Raw genomic sequence first — 27,651 nt, forward strand, 5'->3', positions numbered from 1 at the left:
CCGTCATCAGTAGTAAAACTAAACTAAAACAATTTAAAACAATAATTTTAAATTGTTTCAAATTGTTTTAGTTTAGTTTTACTACTGATGACGGTCACTGCATACGTGACTGAAATATCTGGTATTTTTGTAAATTTCTATTATGTTATCATCATCACTGTCTATTAAAAGGATTTTATCCCTATTTGAACTTTTATTTATCGTCATGGAAAGGCAGTGTGGTCTCCGAAATTATCTAAAATATCCCTTGAAAGCTTCACCTCAATACCCTAGCTTGTGTAGAAGCAATAGTTGTATTAGCAGTATTAGCATTAGTAGCAGTGTGCACACAGCACCTTTGGGTTTTTTTTCAACATGCCTTTCAACACACGATGAAAGTTTCAACCTATTACCATCAACCAATCCTGAAGCATTGCTGAAACGCCCTCTTGAAAACCTCTATCGGCATAATGTGTTTTGATTTAGTTGAATACAACTTCAAAATTGCCCGAAATTTTCGCCTTAATACCCTTAGCTTCAGTAGCAGTAGTAGTAGCACCAGTATTTACACTAGTAGCAGCAATAGCAGTAGCAGTAGCATTAGAATTAATATTAGTAGTCTTGGAGTTAGTAGTAGTAACAGTAATAATAATAGTAACCGTAGTAGTAGTTGTAGGAGTAGAAACAGTAGTATTATGATGCAAATATTGTCTTTTGGTTAGTTCAACATCATCAATAACACGTATTGTAAGTTTTAATTTCACACAAAAAACTGTTCCTAGGATACTGCTGATATGCCATTTTGACAAGGTGCACACGGATGGCGTGTTGTGACTAAGAATTCTCTGAAACTTTCACCTTCATACCCTTAGGTATAGTAGTAAAAGGAGTGAGAGCAGTAGTAATAGTAATCAACTTAATATAATTAGCCATTACTGTGACATTATCGACATGTCCTTTTGATAACCAATATATTCAGATACGTTGAAATTTTCCACCTTAATGCTCATAGCCCTAGCTAGAAGTAGATGCAAAAGAAGTCGTAGTTGGAGCAATAGTAATAGTAGTAGTATATCTAGTAAATGTAGCAATGGTAGTAGTATTAGTAGTAGATTGCGCACACTGCCTTTTAGTCAATTGATATTCCTCTTTCAGCATTTTCTGAGACTTCCAACTTAATACAGAAATCAATTCTTCAGGTACGCTATTTTGCAATCTAAATGCACATAGTGTCTACATAGTGTCAGCATGTGCATCTTGCCTTTTGGTCAGTTGAACATCGCTTTCATGATGCCCAGGAAGTTTCACCTTGACACGTTAAACCGTTCCAAAAATGTTGCTGATGTGCGCCTTTGACCCCCTTTTTGACGCCCTTTTCATCTTAATACTCTAAGCCTTACAAGGTGTTACAATTGAAGTAGTAGTTGGAGTAGTTTAGTAGCAGTAGTAGTATTAGTAAAAGTAGCAGTGGTAGTAGTGTCTGTAGTGACATGCATATATTAGCTTTTTGTCAATTGATCTTCCCCTTTAAGTATTCTCTGAAATTTCCAACTTAATACCCAAGTCCTTTTTTGAGATACGTCCTTTTGACAATCTGCATGCAGATAGCGTGCTTCGATTTAGTTCAAATTTTCCCCTCAATATTCTGTCAAATTTTCACCTTCATACGTGCAGCCTTATTTGTACTATTATCATAGTAGTAAAGGTAGTAGTAGTAGTAATAGTGTATTACTATTAGTAGTAGTAACAGTAGTAGCAGCAGTATTAATAGCAGGTACATTTTGCCTTTTGGTCAACTGAACATCCCACTCATAATGCCTCTGAAGTTTCCTCTAGATGCGATAAGTCGTTCCACATAAGTCGTGCACATAACATGTTTTGATTCAGTTGAACAAGCCCCTTAACATTCCCCAAAAGACTCACCTTAATACCCTTTGTATTTTGGGAAAGTAGAAGTCAAACACGCATACCTTTTCTCAATAACATATACAATAAATAAACAATGAACAAATTGCCTAACTTACAGCCCTTGCCCCGAGGTCTTGGGGAGGGGGTTGACATCCCCAAACACATAATTACTGAACCTTTCAACAATGGTGAAAAAAATAATTTCTCAACACTTTAGTTTGTTTCAAACAAAATTAATGACAAATTACCAAAATTGTTTCCCAGAGGTTACCAAGAAGGCATGTTCCTCAGATAAACCTTACATTAATGAAAAAATAAAAGGACTAATCCATTTGAAACTGAAACTTTTTCGCCTTGGAAAGAAAGAGGAAGCCCTAACCCTCCGTAAACAAATTAAGAAGGAAATACGTCGCGCAGCTTTGCGTTATGGTAAGAATAAATTAAATTACTTAAAACAGGGCAAAGCTTAGCAATGGTTTAAGAAAGTGAAAGAAATAGGGGGTCGGTCGTGCAAGAACCTTGATTTTCTTCTGGATGAACCGCCTGAACAGACAGCAAATGAGCTTAATAAACACTTAGCTAGCATTGTGCAAACGTTCCCCCCTCTCTCGGAAAATCAGCTAATCCCTGAAACTCAAAAAGATAAAATCCCGAAAATTTCGGCGAAACAAATAATAGAAAAAATACAGAAACTGAAAAAAACTAATATTTGTCTCATTGTTATCCCAATTGATCTAATAAAAGCATTCCTGATAAACTATCAACACCTCTTGTTAGTATTTTTAATGATATTAGTAATTCCGGATGTTACCCGTCGTGCTGGAAGCTTAGCTATATTACTCCAATCCAAAAGAAGGGAGGCGTGAACGATTTTACTGGGGTTCGACCAATCACCTTAACCCCAGTTTTTTCAAAAATGTATAAGGGTTTCATAGCTAATTGGTTAAAGCCAGAGATTCTTGAACTTATTGACTTACAACAATTTGGAAAACTACCTTGTTAGTCTTCTCGACACCATTCTTAAAAACCTGGAAAACCCTGATACTTGGTTGAATCTTTTATTAATTGATCTCCAGAAAGCGTTCGACCTAATTGACCGCAATATCCTCTTAAGTAAACTGCTGACGGAGTTTCAAGCGAGTCCCTTTCTAGTAAAAATTGTTGCCTCCTTTTTAACAAATCGTTTTCATGTGCTTAAATATAAAAATATTTATTCGGATCCCCTTCCTTTCTTTTGTGAGGTACCCCAGGAAACTCTGATGGGTCCCATTTTATTTTTGATAATGATTAATAGCCTCATGACTGACCACACAGAGTGATGGAAGTATTTGGACGATCCTTCTTTCACAAACCCCATTCCTCCCAAAATCTCTGTCACGTGCATTAAACTTCTTGGGTTGACTATCATTGCTGACTTGAAATGGGATGCCCATGTTCAAAACATCCTCAAACAAGCTTCCCCTTTGGTTTCCCTTCCAAAACTTTTGATAAAATTTTCTTGCCCCCCTAAGGATCTTCTTCAACTTTATTGTTCTTTTATTCGGCAAATTCTCGCGTCTGCTTGTCCAGTATGGCATTTCGGTCTTTCTTCAGAGCATCTTTATAAGATTGAGAATGTCAAAGAACAAGCACCTAGAATCATAAATGGTGAAGGGAAGGTTCCATATCCCTGCCTTCTAGGTAAGTTCATGCTCACCACGTTGGCCGAGAGAAGGAACCTCCTGTGCCTTCGTTTCGGTACCAAAACCCTGTCTGTTCCCCGATTACGGTCCATCATCCCCAAACCCTACCATCCCGCCCGCAACAGACAGTCCCGTATGAAATCCCAAAAGTCCCTAAACTGATTCCCGTCCCCGCTAAACTTGAAAGATATCGGAAGAGTTTTGTTCCGAGTTTTGTTGAGTTATACAATAGCCAGAAAAATTAGTCTTTAATTTTATTGTTATCTTTGTATTGTTTTTTCATTTTTGACTTTTTAACTAAATTTTTGACTCATCATATTTTTGAATGTATTTTCATTAATTTTATTGTTTTCTATTTTTTTTTTTTTTTAATTTTTTAATTAAGTGTTGACTTATTTCATATATTTTTTTAACAATAAATTATGTTTGACGTGAACGTCACGTTCTTTTGATGATATATATATATACATATATATATATATATATATATATATATATATATATATATATATATATATATATATATATATATATATATATATATATATATATATATATATATATATATATTATATATATATATATATATATATATATATATATATATATATATATATATATATATATATATATATATATATATATGTATAGTTTTTTTTTTGGACATTCAATTCAACTCAATTCAATTTATTCGAATAAAAACATAACACAAACATCAATAACAATACAATTCAAATTCGGCAAACATGCTGTGAAATTTTTAAAAAAAATAAAATTCTATTCTATTCTATACTTTGTTTAAATGTTTGTTTTGGGAAATGATGGGCGTAGGGGGGGGGGGGGTTGGTTGCTCTCAAATGACTTTTGACTATTGAAAAGGACACTATAACTTCCAATTTAAAATCAAGTGAGCCCATCTGAAGTTTGTACGATCACCCATTCCACAAGCCTTATATGCCCCCAGGGCACCTTGCACCAGGGCTCTGGGGGGTTGTGCCAACCCTGGAGGCATTGTTATATGTTCTTTGGACTATTTTGAACAAAATGGCTATCTCACATTTCAATCAGATGCTCTTCGTGGAAAGAGGGGCAGTCGGGGGGGGGGGGGGCTAGCATCGGTCTTCACTTATGCAGCGCTATTGCACTGCCTATGGTTATGTTCTATAATGCATTATATGTTGTGTAATTAAGTTGTGTACCGATATGAACGAGTGCAAAAAAATTCATCGGCTTTATTTTGTATTATGTTCTATTATATATTACATGTTTTAAGCATTTGAATTATATTTTTTTGTATTTTTGTATCATATGCATTACGTATTTTGTTACTATGTTCAAATGAATAGAGAAAGTATAGAATAAAGCAGTGTTTACACGAAGAAGTTTTCAAAAGTATCTATAACTAGAAATGCTCATTCGCCTTAAAAACTGAAAAAGACAAAACCCTTACCCCTACAACTACCCTAGACTGAGGTTTTGGTTCTACTAGCAAGTTCTACTTGTTTTTTAAACTGAGTTTTCCTGACTCAAAACTGACTTAAATTTTTAACTTATACAAATTTGAGTATTTAAGTCTTCTAAAAGTAAAATTCGATTATAATTTACCTGCGATTTGAAGGGGCTCATCCTCCTCGATTATTTCAGTTTTCACACACCCCAACGTATCCAAATCAGAAAAATGTCCAGCTTCGTTATCATCAGAATCCTCCAATTCGTTTCTAGCTAAAACAAAGACATTATAAATTCAAAGAAACAAATAAGAATCATCGGAAACGATTCAACAAGACAAGATCTCAATTCGTCCACAAAATACGTTTCATGATGTGGAAATCGGTCTAGGTTGATCGATCCATGTTTGATTGCACATAAAATCAAACAATAAACTGTAATAAAAATTTGGTTATAGCCAAGCTCTAGCCAAAGAAACGTTAAGATAACCAGGCCATGTTTTAGCTATAGCCAAAGGTAGATTCTTTGGCTATGGTGTAGAGCTATATCCAAAGAAGCTTTAAGATGACTAGGCCACGTTTTAGCTATAACCAAAGACAGCTTATTTGGCTATAGTCTAGAGCTATAGCCAAAGAAACGTACAAAAAAATACAAGAAAATGTAACAAAAAATAGGTAAAAAAAACAAAAAATTGTTGTTCTAAAGTTCACTTCAAAAGGTTAGTTTTTCTTATTCTGGCTGAAATTACCCTCGCTTTCTTGGTTATTTGCTTTTTTTATTATATTTTCTTGTAAATTTAAAATCTATATAAAAAATAAGTTTTGTTAGAGTTCACTTCAAAAGGCTATTTTTTCTTTATTCTTTTTCTTCTTTTTTTGTTGGAGTATTGAAAACGGCTAGGCGGAGGTCCTTGCGGATATATCGGTTTTTCTATTTTCACTTTTTTCTTTCTGCTGGCTGAAATTATTCTCATTTTCTTGGTTATTTGTTTTATTAATTATATTTTCTTATATTTTTTTTTTATTATTATCAAGCGTCATGTACAGCCAGTGTGTAGAAAAAAAGCTCTGTTGGTATTCACTTCAAAAGGTTAGGCTATTTTTTCTGTTTTCTTTTATTTAGTTTTTTCGGCACTGAAGACGGCTTGGAGGAAGTCCTTGCCAAAATATCTGCTTTTGTCTTTTCACTTTTTTCCTATCCACTGGCTCAAATTACTCTCGTTTTCTTGGTGATTTTTAAAAAATTATGTTTTCTTATTTTTTTTTTCTATTGTCAAACGTCATGTATAACCAGTGTGGTCTTAGAACGTATTTCCAAACGAAAAGTAGGTCGTCACCGAATGGTACGGGAAGGGATCAACAGGAAGGATTCAAAGGCAACTGCAACTTCATCAAAGCTGCAACTTCATTAAAGGAAACTGCAACATCATTAAAGGAAACTGCAGCTTCATTAAAGGACACTGCAGCTTCATTAAAGGAAAATGCAACTTCATTAAAGGAAACTGCAGCTCCATTAAAGGAAAATAAAACTTCATTAAAGGAAACTGCAACTTCATGGGAGAGGGTAAAAAATGAAGCTTTGAATATATTGGAGTGGAGAAGGAGCATGAGCAGCTATGTTGGCCTCAAGCAGTTTGGTGCTGCAGAAAGTTGTTAGTAGTAGTAGTAGATCTATCGTTAAGTTGATCTATGCGTTTCACTACCTTCTCAATCTACACTTACGAAATCATGCACAAAATATTTCTAACAATTAAACGTTAATTAGTAACCCCATATGAGCCAAAGAAGATTGATTTATCAAACCTTTGCAACAGTGCATATGTCAAAAGAACTGCTTCTGATGCTGACTCCAAGTATTTAAAACTCATTACCTTCAAAGTTACTCATCAAAAGTTACTAGCACGAGATCATTATCATGAGAGTATTTTTATAATTATAAAAATGAGGAATCACCCACATAAAGTTTATGTGTTTTAATAGTAGAACCTCTGTATCTCCACTAAAACTTGGTTCAATTTCATTATCTTGTTTGGATAATATTAATTGGCTTGGTATATCGTTTTGCCCGTCTATTTCTGAAACTCGCTCGAAGTTGGCTATTAATACATTAAAAAGTATTCATATGTCGCATGGTAAGATATGTCCAAATAGAGGGCATTATAATCGTAAGGGTCTAGCTCGGCTTTATGATAGTTTTTGCTCTCCAGGAGTACATTTTCTATCTGGATTCCATCACTTGTTGTGAAAAAACGATTTATGAAGGTTTAGAAGGGGTAACTTTAGATACTGTAAATATCTGATGTATTTACTCAGCCGTTTCAGAAATAGAAATATTGTATCCCGTTATTGTGTCATTGATGCTTACGCACGGCTGGTCAGTCTGGCTTCTAATATGATCACGAATACTTGTAATTTTGTTTCTGCCACTAACCCCTTAGTTTGCTTTTTTCATCGTGATATCGGTTAAACTGTAATTTTTTTTTTGTTTCTGTATTGATGTTGTTATTTTTTTTTCTTTTGTATTTACTCCGCAGTGTCATTTCTAATGTTAATTTGTGGGTTATAAATATATTATTACTATTAAAGAGGGTTATCTAGACGGAGATTACATCATCCAATTCAACATATCCTAGAGCACAATAGTTGAGGTTTAAAGTCTCAGAACCCTCTGGATTAGCCTCCCGGACAGCATTTGGGGCTCTGAATCAATTTCGTTATTTAAATCACAGGTCAAAAAGTTCCTATTTTGGTAGAGATACAGGGTGAGAGCGGTTCCCTTGTGAAGGTTTAGTCAATTTTTTCTTTTTTTCCCTGTCTCTCTCCTTTTTCCTTTCCTTTTTTTCTTTCTTTCTTCTCAGTATTTTTATTTTTTAAAGTATATGTATTTTGTATATAATTGATTATGTGAATTAATTAATTACTTGAGTTACTACGCACATGTTATTTGGCTTTCTAGTAGTGGCTATGTTTTTTTAATTGATTTGTTGTTCTGTGAAATGATCAATAAAGGAATCAGTCATTCATTCATTCCAAAAGGCACAATCTGTATTTCGTCCAGATGTATGATAACGGATACACGTTTATTTGCTTCCCAACAATTGTATCGTGGCTAGTGAACGGTATCGACAAATTTCTACTTCAAATACAAAATGAAAGTTCTAGCTCTTTTTTTAGATACAGCGGAGATCCACATTACAGCAAAATGACGATTTGTCTGGTTTTGCGCCTAAGACCAATAATGTTAGCCCGACAAATTAGCCACTAACGCCTCTTAATTTGGAGGAATATATTTGGACTGCACATTCAACATAGATTCTCATAGGGTGATCGGGCTAGAGCTGTTTTTTTTTTTCTTTTTAAAATGTGGTTATTATTTTCGAAAAATGCTAATGCTCGAATTCAGCTTAATCATAAAAAGCGAGAGGAATGAGAAGGAATTGAGAGGGATAGCATCCCAGTTATATCACCATAAGTCTGAATGTATTGAAACAAACAGAGGTCAACTAGAAAAGTATAAAAGAAAAGAGTGACGCCAAAACCTCGAACAACAATAAAATATACTAAATAGGAGGGAGGCTGCCTCCCCCCTTTACTTTTACACCAAAGTTCCAAAATATTACAGATATTGATCAAAATCTCAACAAAAAAAGGATTAAAGTTTCGCATAAGTGGCTGACAAGCGTTGGCCGTTCACATGCGACGACTTAGTTGTTAAACGAAACCTAAGTTGCTTCAATTCCTTTACTGGTTCTACCAGGATACCCAATTACAGAAGAAAGTCATAATAAATGTCAAGTACCGTAATTATTGTGATTAATTAAAAAAACTTTACTGAAATTTGCACTTTACTGAAAAAAAATAAATGTTTTTACTTTTATAGCTTTAATAAATCAAATAATTTTAACATTCTGATTGCTAAATATCAGTATATGCATATTAAACTAACAATGCACATTCATTTTAATTTTTCAGTAAAGTGCCAATTTTGTTCTGACTTGGGAAGGCATAGGGGTTTTGATTGGATGTGTTTGGGGGAATGATGGGCGTGGGGGGGGGCTAGTTGCCCTCCCATCACTTTTGACTATTAAAAAGGGTGCTAGCCCTTTAAATTTCCAATCGAATGTGCTCTTTTGAGGTTCTTCAGACAACACTTTCAATAAAAACTTTAAATGCCCCCAGGGCATAACTTAAAACCCTTGAACTGATGGCTCAGAAGGGGTTTACATCATAAAAGACATAATTACAAGAACTTTCTACTACGTTGAACATAATTCGTATCTCAAAATTTAAAGTGGATATGTTTTGGGAGATAATGAATATGAGAGGGGCGTTATTCGCTATCTAATCACTGTCAGCTGTTGAAACTGGCTCTTGCCAAATCAGCTGCGAATAGAATGATCACTTTTTATGTTTATACGACAATTCTTCGAATAAAGAATTGATATGCCCCCATGACATAACTTCCGACGCTTACCCCTAAGGCTGTGGGGGGAGGTGTCATCATCCTTATCGACCCAATTTACAGAACTTTCATGTTTTCTATCTGGAAATAAACTAAGTTGAACGAAACTGTAATCTAAAAGTGGTTACCGGATTGTTTGTGGAAAAGATGGGCGTGAGAGGGGGGCTTGTTGCTCTCAAATAATAATTAACTCTTAAAAAGGGTTCTAGCACTTTGACTTTTCAATTGAATGAGCCCCTATTCAAGTTTCTAAGACAAAGATTTCAATACAAACCTTATATGCCACAAGGGCATAACTTATAATCCTTGCTCTGAGGGTTGTGGGGGGGTGTCCTCCTCAAAAATATGTTTTCTATATGGAAATCAACTACCCTGAACCAAATGGCTATCTCAAAATTTTTATTGGATGTGTTGGGGGGAATGATGGGTGTGTGTGTGGGGGGGGGTTAGTTGCCCTCTAACCACTTTCGGCTATTAAACATGGTACTAGCGGTTTGTATTTCCAATCGAAAGATCTTTTATTGAAGTTTCTACGACAACACCTTCTTTAAAAACATTATATACCCCCAGGGTAGAACTTACAACCCTTGCCCTAAGGGTTAGGGAAGAGCATCCTCCTCAAAAACATATTTTCTATCTGAAACTCAAGTGCTCTGAACACAATGACTCTCTCACAATTCTTATTTTATGTGTTTGGGGGAATGAATGGCCGTGGGGGGCTAGTTGCCCTCCAATCACTTTCAACTATTAAAAAGAGGTACTAGCTCATTGAATTTCTAATCGAATGAGCCTTTTTGAAGTTTCTACAACAACGCTTTCAATAAAAACCTTATATGCCCCCAGGGCATAACTTACAATCCTTTTCTTGAGGGCTCTGAGGGGGTTATCATCCTAAAAGACATAATTTCCATCTGAACTTTCAACTACGTTGAACAAAATGGCTATCTCAAAATTTTAATTGGATGTGTTTGGGAAAATGGTGGGCGTGGAGAGGGGCGTTAGTCGCTATCTAATCACTTTCAACTATTAAAAAAGGCACTAGCCCTTTCAATTTCCAATTTAATGAGCCCTTTTGAAGTTTCTACGACAAAGCTTTCAATAAAAGTTTTATATGCCCCCAGGGCATAACTTACAACCCTTGCCCTGAGGGCTGTGGGGGGAGCGGGTTGTCATCCTTATGTACCATGAGTAAGATGCGATGTATTTGAAATACCAAAATAAAGTTCCTTTCTAAAGATAATTCCGATTTCTTATAATTAAGCTAAATCTAGTTGCAAAAATGAAAAATCCTTAATCAGCAAAAAGAGAAATTGCATTTCTAGTTTCAGTCAGACAACGGAGCTAGTCGTTTGAATTTCGCTACGAAAATTGTAGCAAAAAAAATGCAATGCACAAAATTTATAAGGACGTTTAAAAGGCAAAAAACTGTATGAACTCCTGAATCATCTGAAAAATCTCAAAGAGATTATTGGACGAGGATTTGCGTCCTTGGGTCACTTGGTCCAATGGCAGGCAGTCCCTACAGCGCAGGACGAAAGAACTGCGTTTGGGAGTGGGGTAAATGTGTTTTTAATTTGAATCTCAAGTGAGATCTGAAACAATCATGTTAGTTAGATCTAAAACGGTTCGTACCGCAAATAATCTCGGTCACCATTATTGTTGTCATTGAAGTGACCCGTTGCTGTACAACTAAGCATGTAAGTTCAATAAATCTATTGTCTTTTTATATGTGTTTGTTTCACTTATATGTCTGAGTCTAGTCTGATAATAGATAACTAGTTCGCCAGTCTCCATGGTAAATGCTCCCAAAGGAATCTGATCTCCAGATAGTCCGAGAAGAAGAGGCCACGCTTTTCCATTCCTACAAGCACCAAAAGTTGTCGTCGCCACAGCTTAGAAAGAGTTTCTAACCCCTGCTAGCCTATAAGAATTCGTACCTCTTAAGCAAGATCTAATTACGCCGTGGAAACAAAGCTTTGAGACGTCAAAACTTATAGTTCAATAATTCTTAATTACTACTAAAACTACATAACAAATGGTGCAGTCGGTAGTAAAAATTTACATTACAAATGGCGCGGTCGGATATCGGAGGAAAACTGTGAACTAGTTAGGCTGTTTAAGTTTTGTAATTCAAATTTAATTTTTGGAAATATACATAAACATATGTGAACGTAATATACATAGCAACAATAATAAATGACAATGAACCATCTAGATATCGAATTGTATTTTGATGCAAACCCCAAAATATTATCCTAGATTGATCCAGTTTATCGGCTAGCCCCGAAACCAATGGACGATATTAGCGAATTAAAATTATTGCAAAATTTAGTAGAAAAAAATATATAAATTTCAAAATATATCCCGGAAAACAATTGTAAGACAGATATTGACGAATTTAATATCAAATTAACCCAGTTTGTACAATTAACAAAAACCGACATTGGAGCGTTAAAAGACATGCTCCTACTACGATTAAGAGGCAAGGCCTTAACCTTTCTAAAACAGGTCGAGCATACCATAGGGAATAACGCCAACTTGCCAATAAATACGGTTGATGACTTATTAAAAGCATTTAAAGAGAGATTTATAGAAACCAGTTCAATAAATAAATTAAAACATGGAGTAGTGAACTTTGATTTTTCACAAAATATAAGGGAATATCTGGATAATATACGCATTTCTGTAGAAGCAAAATACGGAAGTGGTTCTGGGCAACTGTATGAAAAAGTCATACTAAATACCGTTTTGCAAGGGCTACCCCCAGAGCTATAGAGATCATTAATATCACATAATATTAACAAGTTGGATCTGAAAGTCAAAGAGTTGGAACGAATAATTTAATTTTATGAAATTATTTCTAATAATATTCATGCAAAAATAAACAGAATAGGCGACTCACACGTAACCCTAATCTTCAAGGGCGATCAGGCATCCCCCAATTTCTTTTCAAGGGATAACTCCCCAGTGGCACAAAGAAACAATATGCCAGAACCCGCTAAGCAGAAAACAGTACGTTTTCAGCCAATTAACCCCACAATAATAAGGTGCTATAACTGCAATCGTGTTGGCCACATAGCAAGAGAGTGCCACTATGTCCCCAATCCAATACCAAGAAATGCTGTCGGTAATACGCAAAATTACGGTAACCATTTGTTCAGAAGAACAAATATTTGCACCGGTCGTGCAATAGGCTATAGCAAGGGGGGATTGTGCCAATCAGTACCTTATAATGCGTACCAACCAAATGTGGATAGCCCTTTCCCGAGCAGGCAAATTAATTACCGGTTTGAAAACCCAAATACTCTCCAAGGTCAATATAAGACGAGAATGCAATATGGAAATATTTAAAATTTCCCTATGAGACACGAAAATTTCACAAGCCAACAGCGCTGGCAAACAGCGCCAGCAAACGACACGGACACAAGACATCCACGTTACCATAATAATACATGGCGAAGACAGGCAGACATAAATCACTTAAATATGCCTAAGGAACCTAATACGTCTGAATATCTATTACAGGCACCGACAAATGAAATAAATTCTCAGGGAAACGCTTCAGGCCCCTCAGAAACATAAGTTGGACCCAGAGGGTGCCAGGGATATTTAATAGGTCCAAAACAATAGTAGTGCCTTCTTGTAGTGATATTAATAACAAGTTACCTATATTTAATGATTTTTGTGTAGAAAACGTTTACTTTACGGCCTTAGTTGACAGTGGAGCTACCATAAATATCATAAACTCTTGCGTATTTAATATGTTGCCTCTGCACATTAGGCGACACAAGAACACTAATAATCCCAATTTAACAAGTATTACAGGTCGTAAATTAAATGTAAAAAGGTCAATTTGCTTACACGTAAAAAGTGACAATAGAAAAGTTACGACAAATTTTATTATATGCGATAACCTCCCATATAATGCTCTTATAGGGGCAAATTTTTTAAGGTCTAATAGAATACTATTAGACGTGGCCAACGAGAAGCTGGTATACCCAGCTAAGGTAGAGGAAGAAATTTCTATCTTAAGAAATCGTAACAGAGTTTACGAAGATAACATAACAGTAAAAAAAATTTCTAATGGCATAATTTCGAAGTATTTTGAACCCCATGTCTCGCAAAGACATAGCTTAATTGGAAATTTGTTCAATTATCCTGAGAGATATATCAGAAATGAAGTAAAATTAAATAATAACAGCATCGAATCTGCTAAAATAAAAATAGGAGATATGCGACAGTATAGATAAAATGAAATTAAGAAAATAGTTGAATTGTGGAAAAACATAATAAAACCCAACGTGACGCCACAGGATGCCGCAATAGCGCAGCATAGCGCCAGCAGGAATCTAATAAACAATGAAAATGAAGAGAAATATAACGGATTTGTGATAAGGAAAAAAAAAGTCCCTCCCAAAACGATGAAAAAAATTCAAATATCACAAATGATCGAGACAGTAATTAGCAAATCAGAAATATGTTTTGCGACACGGTTTGAAATACCCGAAAATCTGTTATGCGAGGAACAGATTATATCTTATAACAAAGGTGAATGTTTTATTTTTGTTACCAATAACCATGAAAACCATACAATTACAATTAAAAAGGTGACGTGTTTAGTCCAAATCGAGGTTTTAACGGAAAATGATTTAAATACATGGTAAAATTCTAAAAGAAACTAGTTAACGGTATTAAAACTTCAAATAACGAATATCCTTTGACTAAATCGCAATTTTTAAACAAATTTAAAATGTATCATATTACGTATATGGAACTTAAAAAAAAATTATGCTATTTATTATGTAAATTTATTTATTTATTTTCTGCATCTTAAGTTTATTTCGGGCTTATTCAATTTTATCAGAATGCATTTTTAACGACTGGTAATCCCGTTGCAAAACAGCCATACCGTGTGCCATATAAGCACAAAGAGTGGGTAAAAAAATAAAATCCATGAATTAGAAAGAAACAAAATTATACGCCCAAGTATAAGCCCGTATAGTGCACCAGTGATCTGATTACCAAAAAAGAATGGAGATCTTAGACTCGTAGTAGATTATAGGGCTCTCAACAAACAAGTAGTTAGCAATACATTTCCTCTACGAAGAATAGACAAAATTCTTAACTCAATTTCAAGCAAAAACAAAATGTTTACTTCTTTGGACCTTACCCAAGGCTACCACCAAGTGAAAATAGCCGAAAAGGATGTCCATAAAACTGCATTTTCAGCATCCAAATATGGATCTTATGAATACCTCAGGGTACTATTTGGTCTTAAAACAAGTTCAAGCGCACTATGTATACCCCTATTGCACCTGTTGAGAGGATTAAGGAATATAATTCATTTTGTTGATGATATTATATGCGTAGGAGAAAACACTGAGCAACACTTGGCAGCTTTAGCTAAGGTGTTCAAGAAGTTCAGGCAAGGCAATTTAAAATGCCGGCCTGAGAAAGTAAATTTATTTCAATCCAAAATTAAATTTTTAGGAGTAGTAGTAACCCAGGTAAAGATATCCCCAGACCCTGATAAAATAAAATGTGTTGAAAACCTCAAGCCCCCCAGAACTATGAAAAAATTAAGGTGAATTTTAGGACTTACTGGCTACTTTAGAAAATGTATACGCAATTATTCCCAAATCGCGAAACCCCTCACGGAATTAACCAAAGCACACTCCCATAATGTTACCTGGTCCCAGGAAGCTCAAACTTCCCTAGACCAACTCAAAAAGGTGCTCACTTCTGAACCAATTTTGTCACTCCCTGATTTCGAAAATAGAAAATTCATCGTTACCACTGATGCTAGCTCAAAGGGCATAGGCGCTATCCTTTCGCAAACAATACCAGTAGAAAACCATAACCGTCTACAGGGAGCACCTAAACAAATAGAAAAAGTTATATGCTATTCAAGTAAAACTTTATCAAAAGGCGAAAGCAGATATTCTGCCACAAACTTAGAGTTATTATCTATTATCTACCACTTGGACAAATTTAGGCATTATTTAATCGGTAGAAAATTTATATTACGATCAGACCATACAAGCTCGCAGTACCTGTGCCCATTTAAAAACCCCACGGGCATTCTAGCTAGATGGATTATGAAAATCAAAGACCTAGATTATGAATTTGAACATTTAAAGGGAAAACAAAACACAGCTTGCGACTTTTTGAGTAGATATCCAGAAAATAGTCGATCGGAAACTGAAGAAAATGAAGTTAATGCTATCAATGCTAAAAGCAAACAAGGATGCAAGAAAAACAAAGTCAAAGACGCAGTAAAAGAAAATAAGATTAACTATTGTCCCTTGTCTTTGGAAAATATAAAAGAAAGCAAAAAAAGGACGAAATATGTGTAGCACTAATTGATTATTTTGTGAATGATGAGGCGTTACCGGATAAATTCAAAACTCTTAGAAAAGAGATAGATAATTTTTACTACGACCTTGATGAAGAAATACTGTGTAGGATTGTGACTGCTGAGACAAATAGAAACCAAACCTCAATTATACCTGTATTACCACAAAACTTGATAGGGCCTGCATTTGAATATTTTCATTCGGACACAGGTGGACATGAAGGAGTTATGAAAACGTTCCATAAGATAAAACAATACATTTAAGCACAATCGGCACTGACAAAACTTAAAGAATTTGTAAGCACATGCGAAGCATGTAATTTGAGAAAAATACCCCCAGCTTATCCAAATCCTTCAATGGGAAGGGTCCCAGTAGCAAAGTACCCCTTCGATATTATCTCATTTGACCTGTACGGGACAAATGGAGGCTGACCTGTTTCTAGCAGAGGCCATACGTGTATTCTTTCGGTTGTAGATCATTTTTCCGGATTTACTTTTGCAAAAGCATTAAAAAATCAAGGTGCTTATGCCACAAGTAAGGCATTAGCAAAATTATTTTTACAATTTGGCATTCCTAATAAAATTTTTAGCGACAACGGGAGCAATTTTGTTGCAAAAGTAACAAAAGATTTAATGAGTTTCCTTAATATAGAGAAAATGGTGACAGCGCCGTACCATCCAAAAGCTAATGGAAAAATATAAAAAAGACATAAAATATTTTCTAACGTTCTAAGTTTTTATACTAAATACAATATTAGCAACTTGGATAAATTCTTACCTTATTTAACCAACGTAATTAACACTGCTTATTCCTAAACAACCATATACAATCCATTTTATTTAATTTTTGTTCTATATTTTATAATCCCTTTTTATTATATTATTTAATCTCTGAAATATTATAACGACTCAGAAAATTACAAACAAGAATTCATAAATAGGATGAGGAAAACATATAAGATAGTTAGGCAAGAGTTGGAAAAATGTAAAATAAACCAAGAGCTAAGAAACCAACCCAAAGTTAAGGGGAAGATAGATTTCAAAATAGGAGACTTCGTTTACCTAAAGAACGAGGCAAAAATGGAAGGAAAAAAACTTTCAAACAAATACTCAGGTCCGTACAGAATAGTCAAAAAGTACGATAATGAATATACCTTTAAAATGGAGAACCCCCATAGTGGAAAAACTTACAAGGCACATGTTATCCGAATAAAAACAGCCAAATGTCCAGAGAGATGGGTATCCCATCCCTCTTCGACTGATTTGTCAGATTCGTAAAATGAGCCCCCTAGGTCAATATTGGCAGAGCTAAAACCTTTCAATTTCAAACGAGATTATTTTGAAAATGAAAGTGATGAACAAAAATTCGAAGAATTTTTGGTAATGGAAAATCTAGTCGTCCCAGAGAAAAAACCACTAATACCAGTAAGAAAAAGAACGCCAAAAACTCCAAAAAAGTATTCATTGGCGAGCGCGGGAGACTTAGATTATACAATATCTCCAAAAACCCAATTCTTCCCAGATAGAATCTCGACCCCATGTCCCCCCAACATATTTCCAGACAATATGGTTTCCGCTACAACACTAAGAGAAAGGCCCCTGTCATTACAGGAAGATTTAAACAGAGTCGTAGAAACCCCCGGTATTACTGCAAAGAAAACTCTTCCCAAACATTTAACTAAAACAAACCTGCGAGAAGCTATGGATTTAACAAATTTTCCCATAACAACGAGCCCAAGTATATTGCCTGGTACTAAAACTCCAAAGGATGACCAGCAAGGTCTATATCATGATATAACTGGGTCAAAGGTCAAAACTAAACACGACTGGACGTGGACTTCACGGAGGGAATCCCTAGTTCAAAAAAGGCCCCAGCCCACAAAGAACCTAACATACACACCCGGTATAAAATACGAAAAAACTCGTGAGTCCTTACAAATCTCTCAATCACCTGCCTCCACCCAAGAGCTGATAATTCAAGATGGTAACGGCGAGACTAAAACTTCTAATTATTGGGGAATATAAATTTACGAAGGAATGGCAGGTGATACCACAAAAAGTACCACCTCTAAAAGTTCCAATCCGGACTTATCGGAAACCAGTTCTGAAGAGTCTGAAGTCGAATCAGACCAAATAGTAGCAAAAGAAATAGTGAAATCAAGGCCGACCTCAGTAGCCGTGCAAGGTAAACAAACGAAATTAAAAGGGCAATAATTTTTGAAAAAGCAATAAAAAAAATTTGACCTTATTTCGCTAGACAAACCCAAAAAGAAAAAACCGCAAGAAACAGAGGAGAAAATAACGACACAGTCAGGTAAAACGGTTAAAAAACCTGAAAGATTGAAATGTACATAATTAACTTAAATACAAATTTAAAAGATATTAATTTACAAAAATAATAAATTCAAAAGTTTTAAATTAAATTTAAAAAAGTCAATATTAATGAAAAAAAAAATAAAATAAAATAATACGAGTAATGTCAAAACGTTGACGATCACAGAAAATAACCAAAGGTAGGAAGCTAGTGGTCTACCGAAAACGACAATTGGTGTGGGACCACGTCTTGTGGGACGCCCGAGGAGGACCTCAAGGTCCCTGATTGTTTTTTTTATTTTTTTTGTGTAAACGATCGTAGGAAGGGATATTTATCAGTCCTTCAAGTGTAAGAAATTAGTATTTTTATGCCAATCAGGGCCAGTCAAAACAATACTTAAAGGTTGAATAGAAACTTCTGTGAGCTAGCTAAGTTTTCGTTTTTGGATCTGAATGCTTTGAAAGAGAAACAGTGAGTTTACTTTCTTATAGCTCCGAAAAAAAAGAAAAACTTTTTAATTTCATTATATTATATCTATGACGTATGCTGTCCTACAGCTCTGTGTTAAACATTACTTCCAAAGAGAAACAGAGACATTAATGTCTTTAGCTCCTTGGCGAAAAAGAAAAAACTTAATTTCATTAGTTTATATCTATGACGTATACAATAACAGAGAGATCACTGTTCTATAGTTCCGTGACAAAAATGTTCTTTAATTTCATTGGTTTATCTATGACATATATTGTGCTCTAATTTTTGTGAAATATTTTCGCAAGTCAGTCACGTTATATCTTACCTGTACTGACTCAGGTCTCCCTCGGATTTTCTATGAAAAATCTACCCATGTCCTAACTAAGATGGATAGTATCCAAAACAAGATATTATCAGCACAGCACAAGCATCTAATTATATGAAATAATTTGTGTTAGTGCAGATTATAATTATTTTAGGCCTACACATAAAAAATAGGATACCAGAGTAATCACGTGCTGAACGCTCGCTTATTCGTGCATTTCCTACTCGAGAAATATAATGTTTCTTACTCGAGTAATATATGTACCAATAGCCAAACTATTGGTAACTATAACCAAACAACCTATTGGTACGTTTATATGTAGAATTTCACGGCAGATGTGGAATTATATCTCAAAAATAATTCGTAAAATTTTAAAACCATTTGATCAGTTAAGATATATAGATTGAAACCCAGTGTATGTCCAATGGTGACTAAGTAAAACCCACAAGGAATTCCCGATTAATGTGAAGGTGTTTCTCGCTTAACGGATTCTAATAAGACTTTAATATAATATTTATTTATTTAGTGCCGAAGGATTTGCTCAAACAATAGCGTTCTAAAAGGATATTGCTGTCAGTTATTCATGATTCTTACATTCTTTGCCAAGCATCAACTGATATCTTCGAATTCAATCATTGAAAACCCGCGCCTAATTACCACATTCGACTGTAAAATATGATGTACCACCGATGACTCGCAATTACTGACAACCAAAAAAAGATCAAGGAGAGACAAAGACGAAAACCTGTGCATTTCAGCCGTTAACTCGCAACCCCATGAAACCGTCTAAGCCAAGAAATAGGGGCGACATCAGAATACTAGTGGGTATAGAGGTCTCCACTAGTCCTTGTTATGTCTTATTCCCTCATCGTAGTATCGTTTGCGTAAAACCGTGCGGTTGTGCCGCTACACATGCGTTTCTTATATAGCACGGACTTGCATGAACAATGCAGGCATGAAACATATCGTAAAAGTAGACCTCAAACTTAATAATGCAGGGTAAATTATGTTTATTTAATATCGATATTTTCGTTCTCATAACAAATTTTAAGACATTTCTGTTTTAAATTTTCATTGTAAGTACCAATATTAGTGTATTTATTTATTTATGTCCCATAGCTAAAAAATTATAACCCAATTAATGCGTGAATTATTGTATGTCTATTTACTTCAAAGAACATGTGATTCTGCCGCGTTGTTTTTATTACAGGAAAGTAAATGGACACTTTGGTCATTGAGTATTACAATAAGCTGCCCAGTACAGATACGACCCATCTATTTTCATCATATCTCAACCAACGAAGAGTACTCACCATAACTCCAGGCAACTTTCATCCCAACTTCGTCTACGAGAACAACAGTTACCCTTGATCGTTGTTTCTTCGACTATGAACCATATTATGTATCAGGTAACACTATATTTTAACCTAAGTACCAAGTGCTTAACGAACTGTATAATCACATAAACGCTGAAAAACCAGCGGTCAATACAAGATATATATACGTAGATATCGCTGTTGATACTAACTATGGACCCCATAATAATTTGACAGTATATTGATGATATTTGAAGATAAACGATATTAAACGATATTTAAAGTTAAAAGACACTTAAAGACATTTGAAGATATTTGAAGACAAAATTAAAGACAATTCGAAGTATAATTCTGAGAACTAAATCGATCATCAAACGATAAAAGATATTTTAATTTAAACGACACTTTAAGATATTTGAAGATATTTGAAGCAGATATTAAAGACAATTTGAACTTTAACTCTGAAAACACCATCGAACAGTACAAGATAGAAGATACTTAATGATATTTTAAGTTAAATGATTGTTGAAGATATTTGAAGCTGAATTTAAAGACAATATATTAAGAGAGTCACTATAGTATGACGACAACCCGTTTCAAAAGGCACAAATGAACAATTTTACGCGAGAATACACTCTCTATGTGCCTCAAAAATCCTAAATATGACATGCTGAGAAGAAAAACACCAACACCTATAGTGGGAAGAATCATTTCTCAGTTGACCAATTGAACGGAATTTAACGGTCATTTCCCAGTTGACTATTAGGGAAAACTTACCGTGTAAATACAACTAGACTCAAACTGTTCCATGAAGAAACCATAACGTAAGTGCTTCGAAATTTTTGCCAGGACAAAAGGAGTGAAGGACAGTAATTTAAAACAGAAGGGTGTAGTACACTAAGGACACGAAAGGTGATGCATAGATGTGAAGCTAAATGTGTTACTTCCTAATAGCGTTGACAATTCAAAAATCCCAATAGTGAAAGTGTTTTAATATCATCATGTGAATGTGATTAACCAAATATTGTATGTTATAAATCATTCTTGTATGTACCACAAGTAGAATTAGGTGTAATATTATCATGTTATTCACTTAATGTTGTGTAGATAGTATGTAGTACGTCATATAGACAGCAAAAAAAAAACTAATGTAAAAGAAGAATAGTCCCAACTTTATTGGAAAAGTAAAAGTAATCAGTGTTAGATATAGAAAAAAAATCTTTAATATAGTAGCTAACCTAGAACCAAAAACAACCTTAGCACGGTATATGAATCTTAAATGGGGATGTAGAATAGAACAAAAACAAAAAATGAAAGTTTTCAAAACTCCTAATGGGCAGTTACTAATGATGGGACGTCATTATTTCATGGGAAGAGTGATATGTACCATGAGTAAGATGTGATGTATTTAAAATACCAAAATAAAGTTCCTTTCTAAAGATAATTCCGACGCCTTGTAATTAAGCTAAATCTAGTTGCAAAGATGAAAAGTCCTTAATCAGCGAAAAGAGAAATTGCATTTCTAGCTTCAGTCAGACAATGGCGCTAGTCGTTCGAATTTTGATACGATAATTGTAGCAAAAAAAATGCAATGTATAATACTTCCAAGGAAATTTAAAAGGCAAAAAACTGTGTGAACTCCTGAATCATATGAAAAATATTATATAGAGTATTGAACGAAGATTTGCGTCCTTGGTCACATGGTCCAATGGCAGGCAGTTCTTACAGCGCAGGACAAAAGAACCGCGTTTGGGAGTGGGGTAAATGTGTTTTTTAATTTGAATCTCAAGTGAGATCTGAAACAATCAATGTTAAGTTAGATCTAAAACGGTTCGTACCGCAAATAATCTCGGTCACCATTATTGTCATTGAAGTGACCCGTTGCTGTACAACTAAGCATGTAAGTTCAATAAATCTATTGTCTTTTTATATGTGTTTGTTTCTCTTATATGTCTGAGTCTAGTCTGATAATAGGTAATTAGTTCGCCAGTCTCCAAGGTAAATGCTCCCAAAGGAATCTGATCTCCAGATAGTCCGAAAAGAAGAGGCCACGCTTTTCCATTCCTACAAGCACCAAAAGTTGTCATCGCCACAGCTTAGAAAGAGTTTCTAACCCCTGCTAGCCTATAAGAATTCGTACCTCTTAAGCAAGATCTAATTGCGCCGTGGAAACAAAGCTTTGAGACGTCAAAACTTATAGTTCAATAATTCTTAATTACTAGTAAAAACTTTACATAACACTTAAAGACCCAATTTCCAAGACTTTCATCTACGTTGAATAAAATTGCTATCTAAAAATTTTGATTGGATGTGTTTGGGGAAAAGATGGGCGTGAGAGGGGGGTTTGTTGCTCTCAAATCCCTATCGAGTATTAAAAAGGTACTAGCCCTTTGACTTTTAAATAGAATGAGCCCTTTTTCAAGTTTCTACTACAAAGATTTCAATAGAAACCTTATATGCCCCAAGGGCATAACTTATAATCCTTGCCCTGAGGGTTGTGGGGGAGTGTCCTCCTCAAAAATATGTTTTCTATTTGGAAATCAACTACCCTGAACAAAATGGCTATCTCAAAATTTTTATTGGATGTGTTTGGGGGAATGATGGGTGTGTGTGTGTGGGGGGGGGGGGGGTTAGTTGCCCGCAAATCACTTTCGACTAATAAAAAGGGTACAAGTGTTTTAAATACCATATCGAATGAGCTTAAATTGAAGGTTCTACGACAACACCTTCTTTAAAAACTATATATAGCCCCAGAGCATGACTTAAAACTCTAACCATGCAGCATGTGGGGGACCGTCTTCCTCAAAAACATATTTTCTATCTGGAAATCAACTACGCTGAAAACAATGGCTATCTCAAAATTTTGATGGGATGTGTTTGGGGAATAAAGGGCGTGGGGGGGGGCTAGTTGCCCTCCAATCACTTTCAACTATTAAAAGGGTACTAGCCCTTTGAATTTCCAATCGAATGAGCCTGTTTTGAAGTTTCTGCAACAACGCCTTCTATAAAAAACCTTATATGCCCCCAGACCATAACTTAAACCCTTGCCCTGAGGGTTGTGAGGGAGTGTCCTCCTCAAAAACATATTTTCTATCTGAAAATCAAGTACGCTGAACAAAATGGCTATCTCAAAATTTTGATTGGATGTGTTTGGGGGAATGATGGGCGTGGGGGTGGGGGCTAGTTGCCCTCCAATCACTTTCGACTATTGAAAAGGGCACTAGCCCTTTGAATTTCCAATCTAATGCATCTTTTTTGAAGTTTCTACGACAAAAGCTTCTATAAAAAACCTTATATGCCACCAGGTCATAACTTAAAACCCTTGCCCTGAGGGTTGTGGGGGAGTGTCCTCCTCATAAACATATTTTCTATCTGGAAATCAAGTACGCTGAACAAAATGGCTATCTCAAAATTTTTATTGGATGTGTTTGGGGGAATGATGGGCGTGGGGGGGATGGGCTAGTTGCCCTCCAATCACTTTCGACTATTGAAAAGGGCACTAGCCCTTTGAATTTCCAATCGAATGAGCCTTTTTTGAAGTTTCTACGACGAAGCCTTCTATAAAAACCTTAAATGTCTCCAGGGCATAACTTAAAACCCTTGCCATAAGGGCTGTGTGGGATCGTCCTTCTCAAAAACGTAATTTTCATTTGGAAATCAGCGACGCTGAACAAAATGGCTATCTCAAAATTTGGATCGGAATGGTGTGGGGGAATGTGGGTCGTGGGGGGATGGGCTAGTTGCCCTCCAGTAACGGTCAACTAGTAAAATGCGCATTAGCCATTTGAATTTCCAATCGAATGAGTTTGTTTGTAACTTTTTACAACAAAACCTTCTATGAAAACATTATATGCCATCAGTGCCCAGCTTACAACCTTTGCCCCGAGCGCTGGGGGAGAGTGTCCTCCTCAAAACATATTTTCTATCTGGAAATCAACTACTACCCACCTCACCTGCTCAGAGTCTCAGGCAAGTGACCCTAAACTTGAATAAGTGTAAATTGGCTCAGATTGCTAAACTGAGCTGAGGCAATGAACAGATACTATTGGGAAAGTGATTGGAGATGCTGGGCATCCGTGAACAAGTGCTAAATTGAGTGAGGAATTTGGGACAATATTTGGGGGCACCGATCCGCCCAGAGTCTCGGGCAAGTGACCCAAATTTTTTTTAAATTCGTGAAAAATTTTAAATTTTATTCAGAATGAGGGGCTAAGCTTAGGCAACGAATAGGTGCTATTTGAAAGATAAAGATGGTTTTAAACGATTGTTTGCCTGCAATTTCAAGAAAATTATTGGTCCTTTATCTATTCTAAATTCTTGGTCAGTCCGCTTAAGACAATATACGGACGTAGCATGTTTACCTCACATTACAGGCACTCTAACGGTCTTATGTCAATTTTAAATTCTTGGTCAGCATGCCTGAGACTCTAGGCAGGCATGCCTTTCCAAAAACGAACAAACAAGTATGTGTCCAATAAGAGAGTCATGCATACTCCTGCCAATTGTAGACTCCTCAAAAACATATTTTCTATCTGGAAATCAACTACGCTGAACAAAATGGCTATCTCAAAATTTTGATTGGATGTATTTGGGGGACATAAAACAAATCTTCAAATAGAATAATTACCTGCATTAGCATAATTACTTCTAACTTTTTGATTTTCTCCCCTTTCGACATAAAACATAAAATAAACTCGTCAATGTCATAAAATATCATGAAACATGACATAAAACAAATCGCCAAATAGAATAATTACCTGCATTAGCATAATTACTTATAACTGTTTGATTTTCTCCCCTTTCGACATAAAACATAAAACAGATAGTCAATGTCATGAAACATGACATAAAACAAATCTTCAAATAGAATAATTACCTGCATTAGCATATTTACTTATAACTGTTTGATTTTTTCCCCTTTCGACCGGACTGAAATCGTTTCGTGCTTCGTAGGAAACAGAGTCCTCTATTTTTTCAGGAGAATGTGATAAAAGCGAAGAATGGACCTGAAAAAAGAAATGTGTCTATTATCATTCAAATCCTGATAGCTTATTGTTCTTAATATTAGTCTTTTTTTACATATCGTTTGAGACACAAAAGGGTTTTCTCAAATTATACGAAATGATTTCAATTTGTTATAAAGTTTTCAAATGACTTACAATTTGGTGGAAGATTGAACCGAAAATAAAGCGAACGCATAGACTAAAGGCCAAAATGGTTCGATTTGTGATAAGGCAAAAATTGGTTTTCACAAGTCATATCATACGTTTTCAATTTGTTATGAGGTTTTCCCAGCAGTTTCCAAATTTTTCTGAAAAAAAAGCGGAAATAGAATGAAAACAAAATTGTTTAAAATTGCAATACGGCACAACTAGATTTTCACAAATTATACAAAGCATTTTCTATCTGTCACAATGTTTTTCAAACGATCTTTAATGTATTTTGCAACAAATTCAAAATAAATTAAAGTCCAAAATGAGCCACAAAATGGTTTTCGGAAATTTTTAATTTAAAAAATCTAGTTTTCCAAAGGAAAGTATAAAGCAACATTAAAACTCAAAAAGCGATAGAAATTATCCTGTATTAGAGGAGGGCTATTGTCACCTCAAACCCCCAAACTTTAAGGAAAAGTTTAACTAGTGCTTAATTGAAAAGAATTTCGAGTGCAAAAATATAACCAGTTAAGGATCCAGTGGTACAAGTGCAAAAATATAATCAGTTGGTAATTGTCGGTAATCAGTTGGTAATTGTCGGTGTTTTATTCGCTATTTGTCAAAAGAGATTAAAGAAATGTTGAGGTTTTAACTTATTTCACCACAAAACACCAACTAATAAAAGAGTAAGTCATCAAATTAATACTTAAATACTTAATTTATCAAATGTCACTAAAGATTTTTTTTCTGAAACTAAGCCTTACCATATTATTGATTAAAAAAACTTTTTCCACAAAATAAGTTTTTCAAAGAAAAGCAAAGAACTCCATTAAACCAAAAATGAGCAAAAATAAAATCAAATAATCTACCAAGCGTTAAACTACCACAAATCAGCATCAATAAATAAATGAAACCCAAAACGAACAGAAATAATAGGCAGTGATTGAAATCATAAATGTTTTTGCTTTTATAACTTTAATAAATCAAATAATTTTAATATTTTGATTACTAAATATCAGTATATGTATATTAAACTGACAATGCACATTCATTTGTATTTTTTTCAGTAAAGAGCAAATTATGTTCTGGCCTTGGGAAGGCACAGGGGTTTTGAGCCCAACTTAATGTTAATTTCTGCTCGTTATGAGTTTGACTCGGTTATTTATTGTAATTCCTGTTCAGTTTGGGTTTCATTTATTTATCAATGCTGATTTGTGGTAGTTTCACGCTTGGTAGATTATTTAATTACATTTTTGCTCAATTTTGGTTTAATGGAGTTCTTTAATTTTCAATGAAAATCTTATTTTGTGCAAAAAGTTTCTTAAATTAATTTCTGTTCGTTGAATATTCACACAGTCTGTTCACAGAAAAAGAAAATGACACTTTAAATCTTTTGGATTTTCTAAAGATTTATAGTTTGGCCTGCTATTTGTATGCTGGAGAAAAATTTTCAGCAATTCTTAACAAGGTACATCCTCTAAAATCTGGACACAAATAGAAGCGTTTCATTTAGTTTCATACCTCGTCTAGTTGACATGAAATGGAAAACTTGATACCATTCGCAAAAAAATCTGTTTACTTTCTTTGACAGCTTGGATACACTTACGCTATTTTGATTTGGTTAAATCTTAAGAGCAGAAACAGCCCCGAAAGTTTTAACATAAGACCCCCAGTCGTTCTTGGGATACTGCTGAGAGGCATTATTAGGAATTGGCATTAACACAGTGCATTTTGATTTAATCTTATGGCAAAATTTTGTTTTTAAACATAAAGTCAAATGGGAGGGTGGGCGTGGGAGGGGGATTATTTTTCCTCCAATCACTTTTGACTATTAAAAAGGGCATCAGCCCTTTCTATTTTCAATCAAATAAGCCCTTTCCAAAGGTCCTTTAACAAATCCTTTGATACGAAGTGCCCTGGCCTAAACAACAACAACAACAACAAAATAATACATTGTACACTCATCGAACTGGGCCATAAATATGCCGTCTGTTCCAATAAAAGTTGGCTTTTGAAAAGGGCATTAGGCTTTTTGATTTACAATTAAATGAGTCCTGTTTGAGTTCCTACAACAGCACTTCCTTTTAGCACGTTTTTTGGTCCCGGGGCATAAATTACAACTCTTACCCTAAGGGCTGTGAGGGTGGGTTTCATCCTCTAAGACCTCATTTCCTGAACTTTCAACTACGTTAAACAAAATGGCTATCTCACAATTTTGATTGGATGTGTCTGGGAAAT

At 34.9% G+C, this 27,651-nt stretch overlaps 1 protein-coding gene across 6 annotated transcripts in view; it reads right to left on the reverse strand.

The window, feature by feature from the left end:
• LOC148952733 (uncharacterized) overlaps positions 1–27,651 on the reverse strand; it is a 71,181-nt gene that overhangs the window by 13,293 nt on the left and 30,237 nt on the right. For 5 of the 6 annotated variants that reach the window (XM_089087390.1, XM_089087387.1, XM_089087388.1 and 2 more), the window contains exons 3-4: positions 25,137–25,266; positions 5,175–5,291 (exon numbers count right to left, since the gene is read on the reverse strand). In XM_089087390.1, the coding sequence (XP_088943516.1) occupies positions 5,175–5,291; positions 25,137–25,266 (247 nt within the window). Of the gene's footprint in view, positions 1–5,174; positions 5,292–25,136; positions 25,267–27,651 lie in introns of those variants that run through there. The other variant, XM_089087392.1, reaches the window with a different exon arrangement.

Source organism: Artemia sp. Qi Xiang Cuo, chromosome 4 (assembly GCF_049724085.1).
Source record: "Artemia sp. Qi Xiang Cuo chromosome 4, ASM4972408v1, whole genome shotgun sequence".
NCBI classification, from domain to species: Eukaryota; Metazoa; Arthropoda; class Branchiopoda; order Anostraca; family Artemiidae; genus Artemia; species Artemia sp. Qi Xiang Cuo.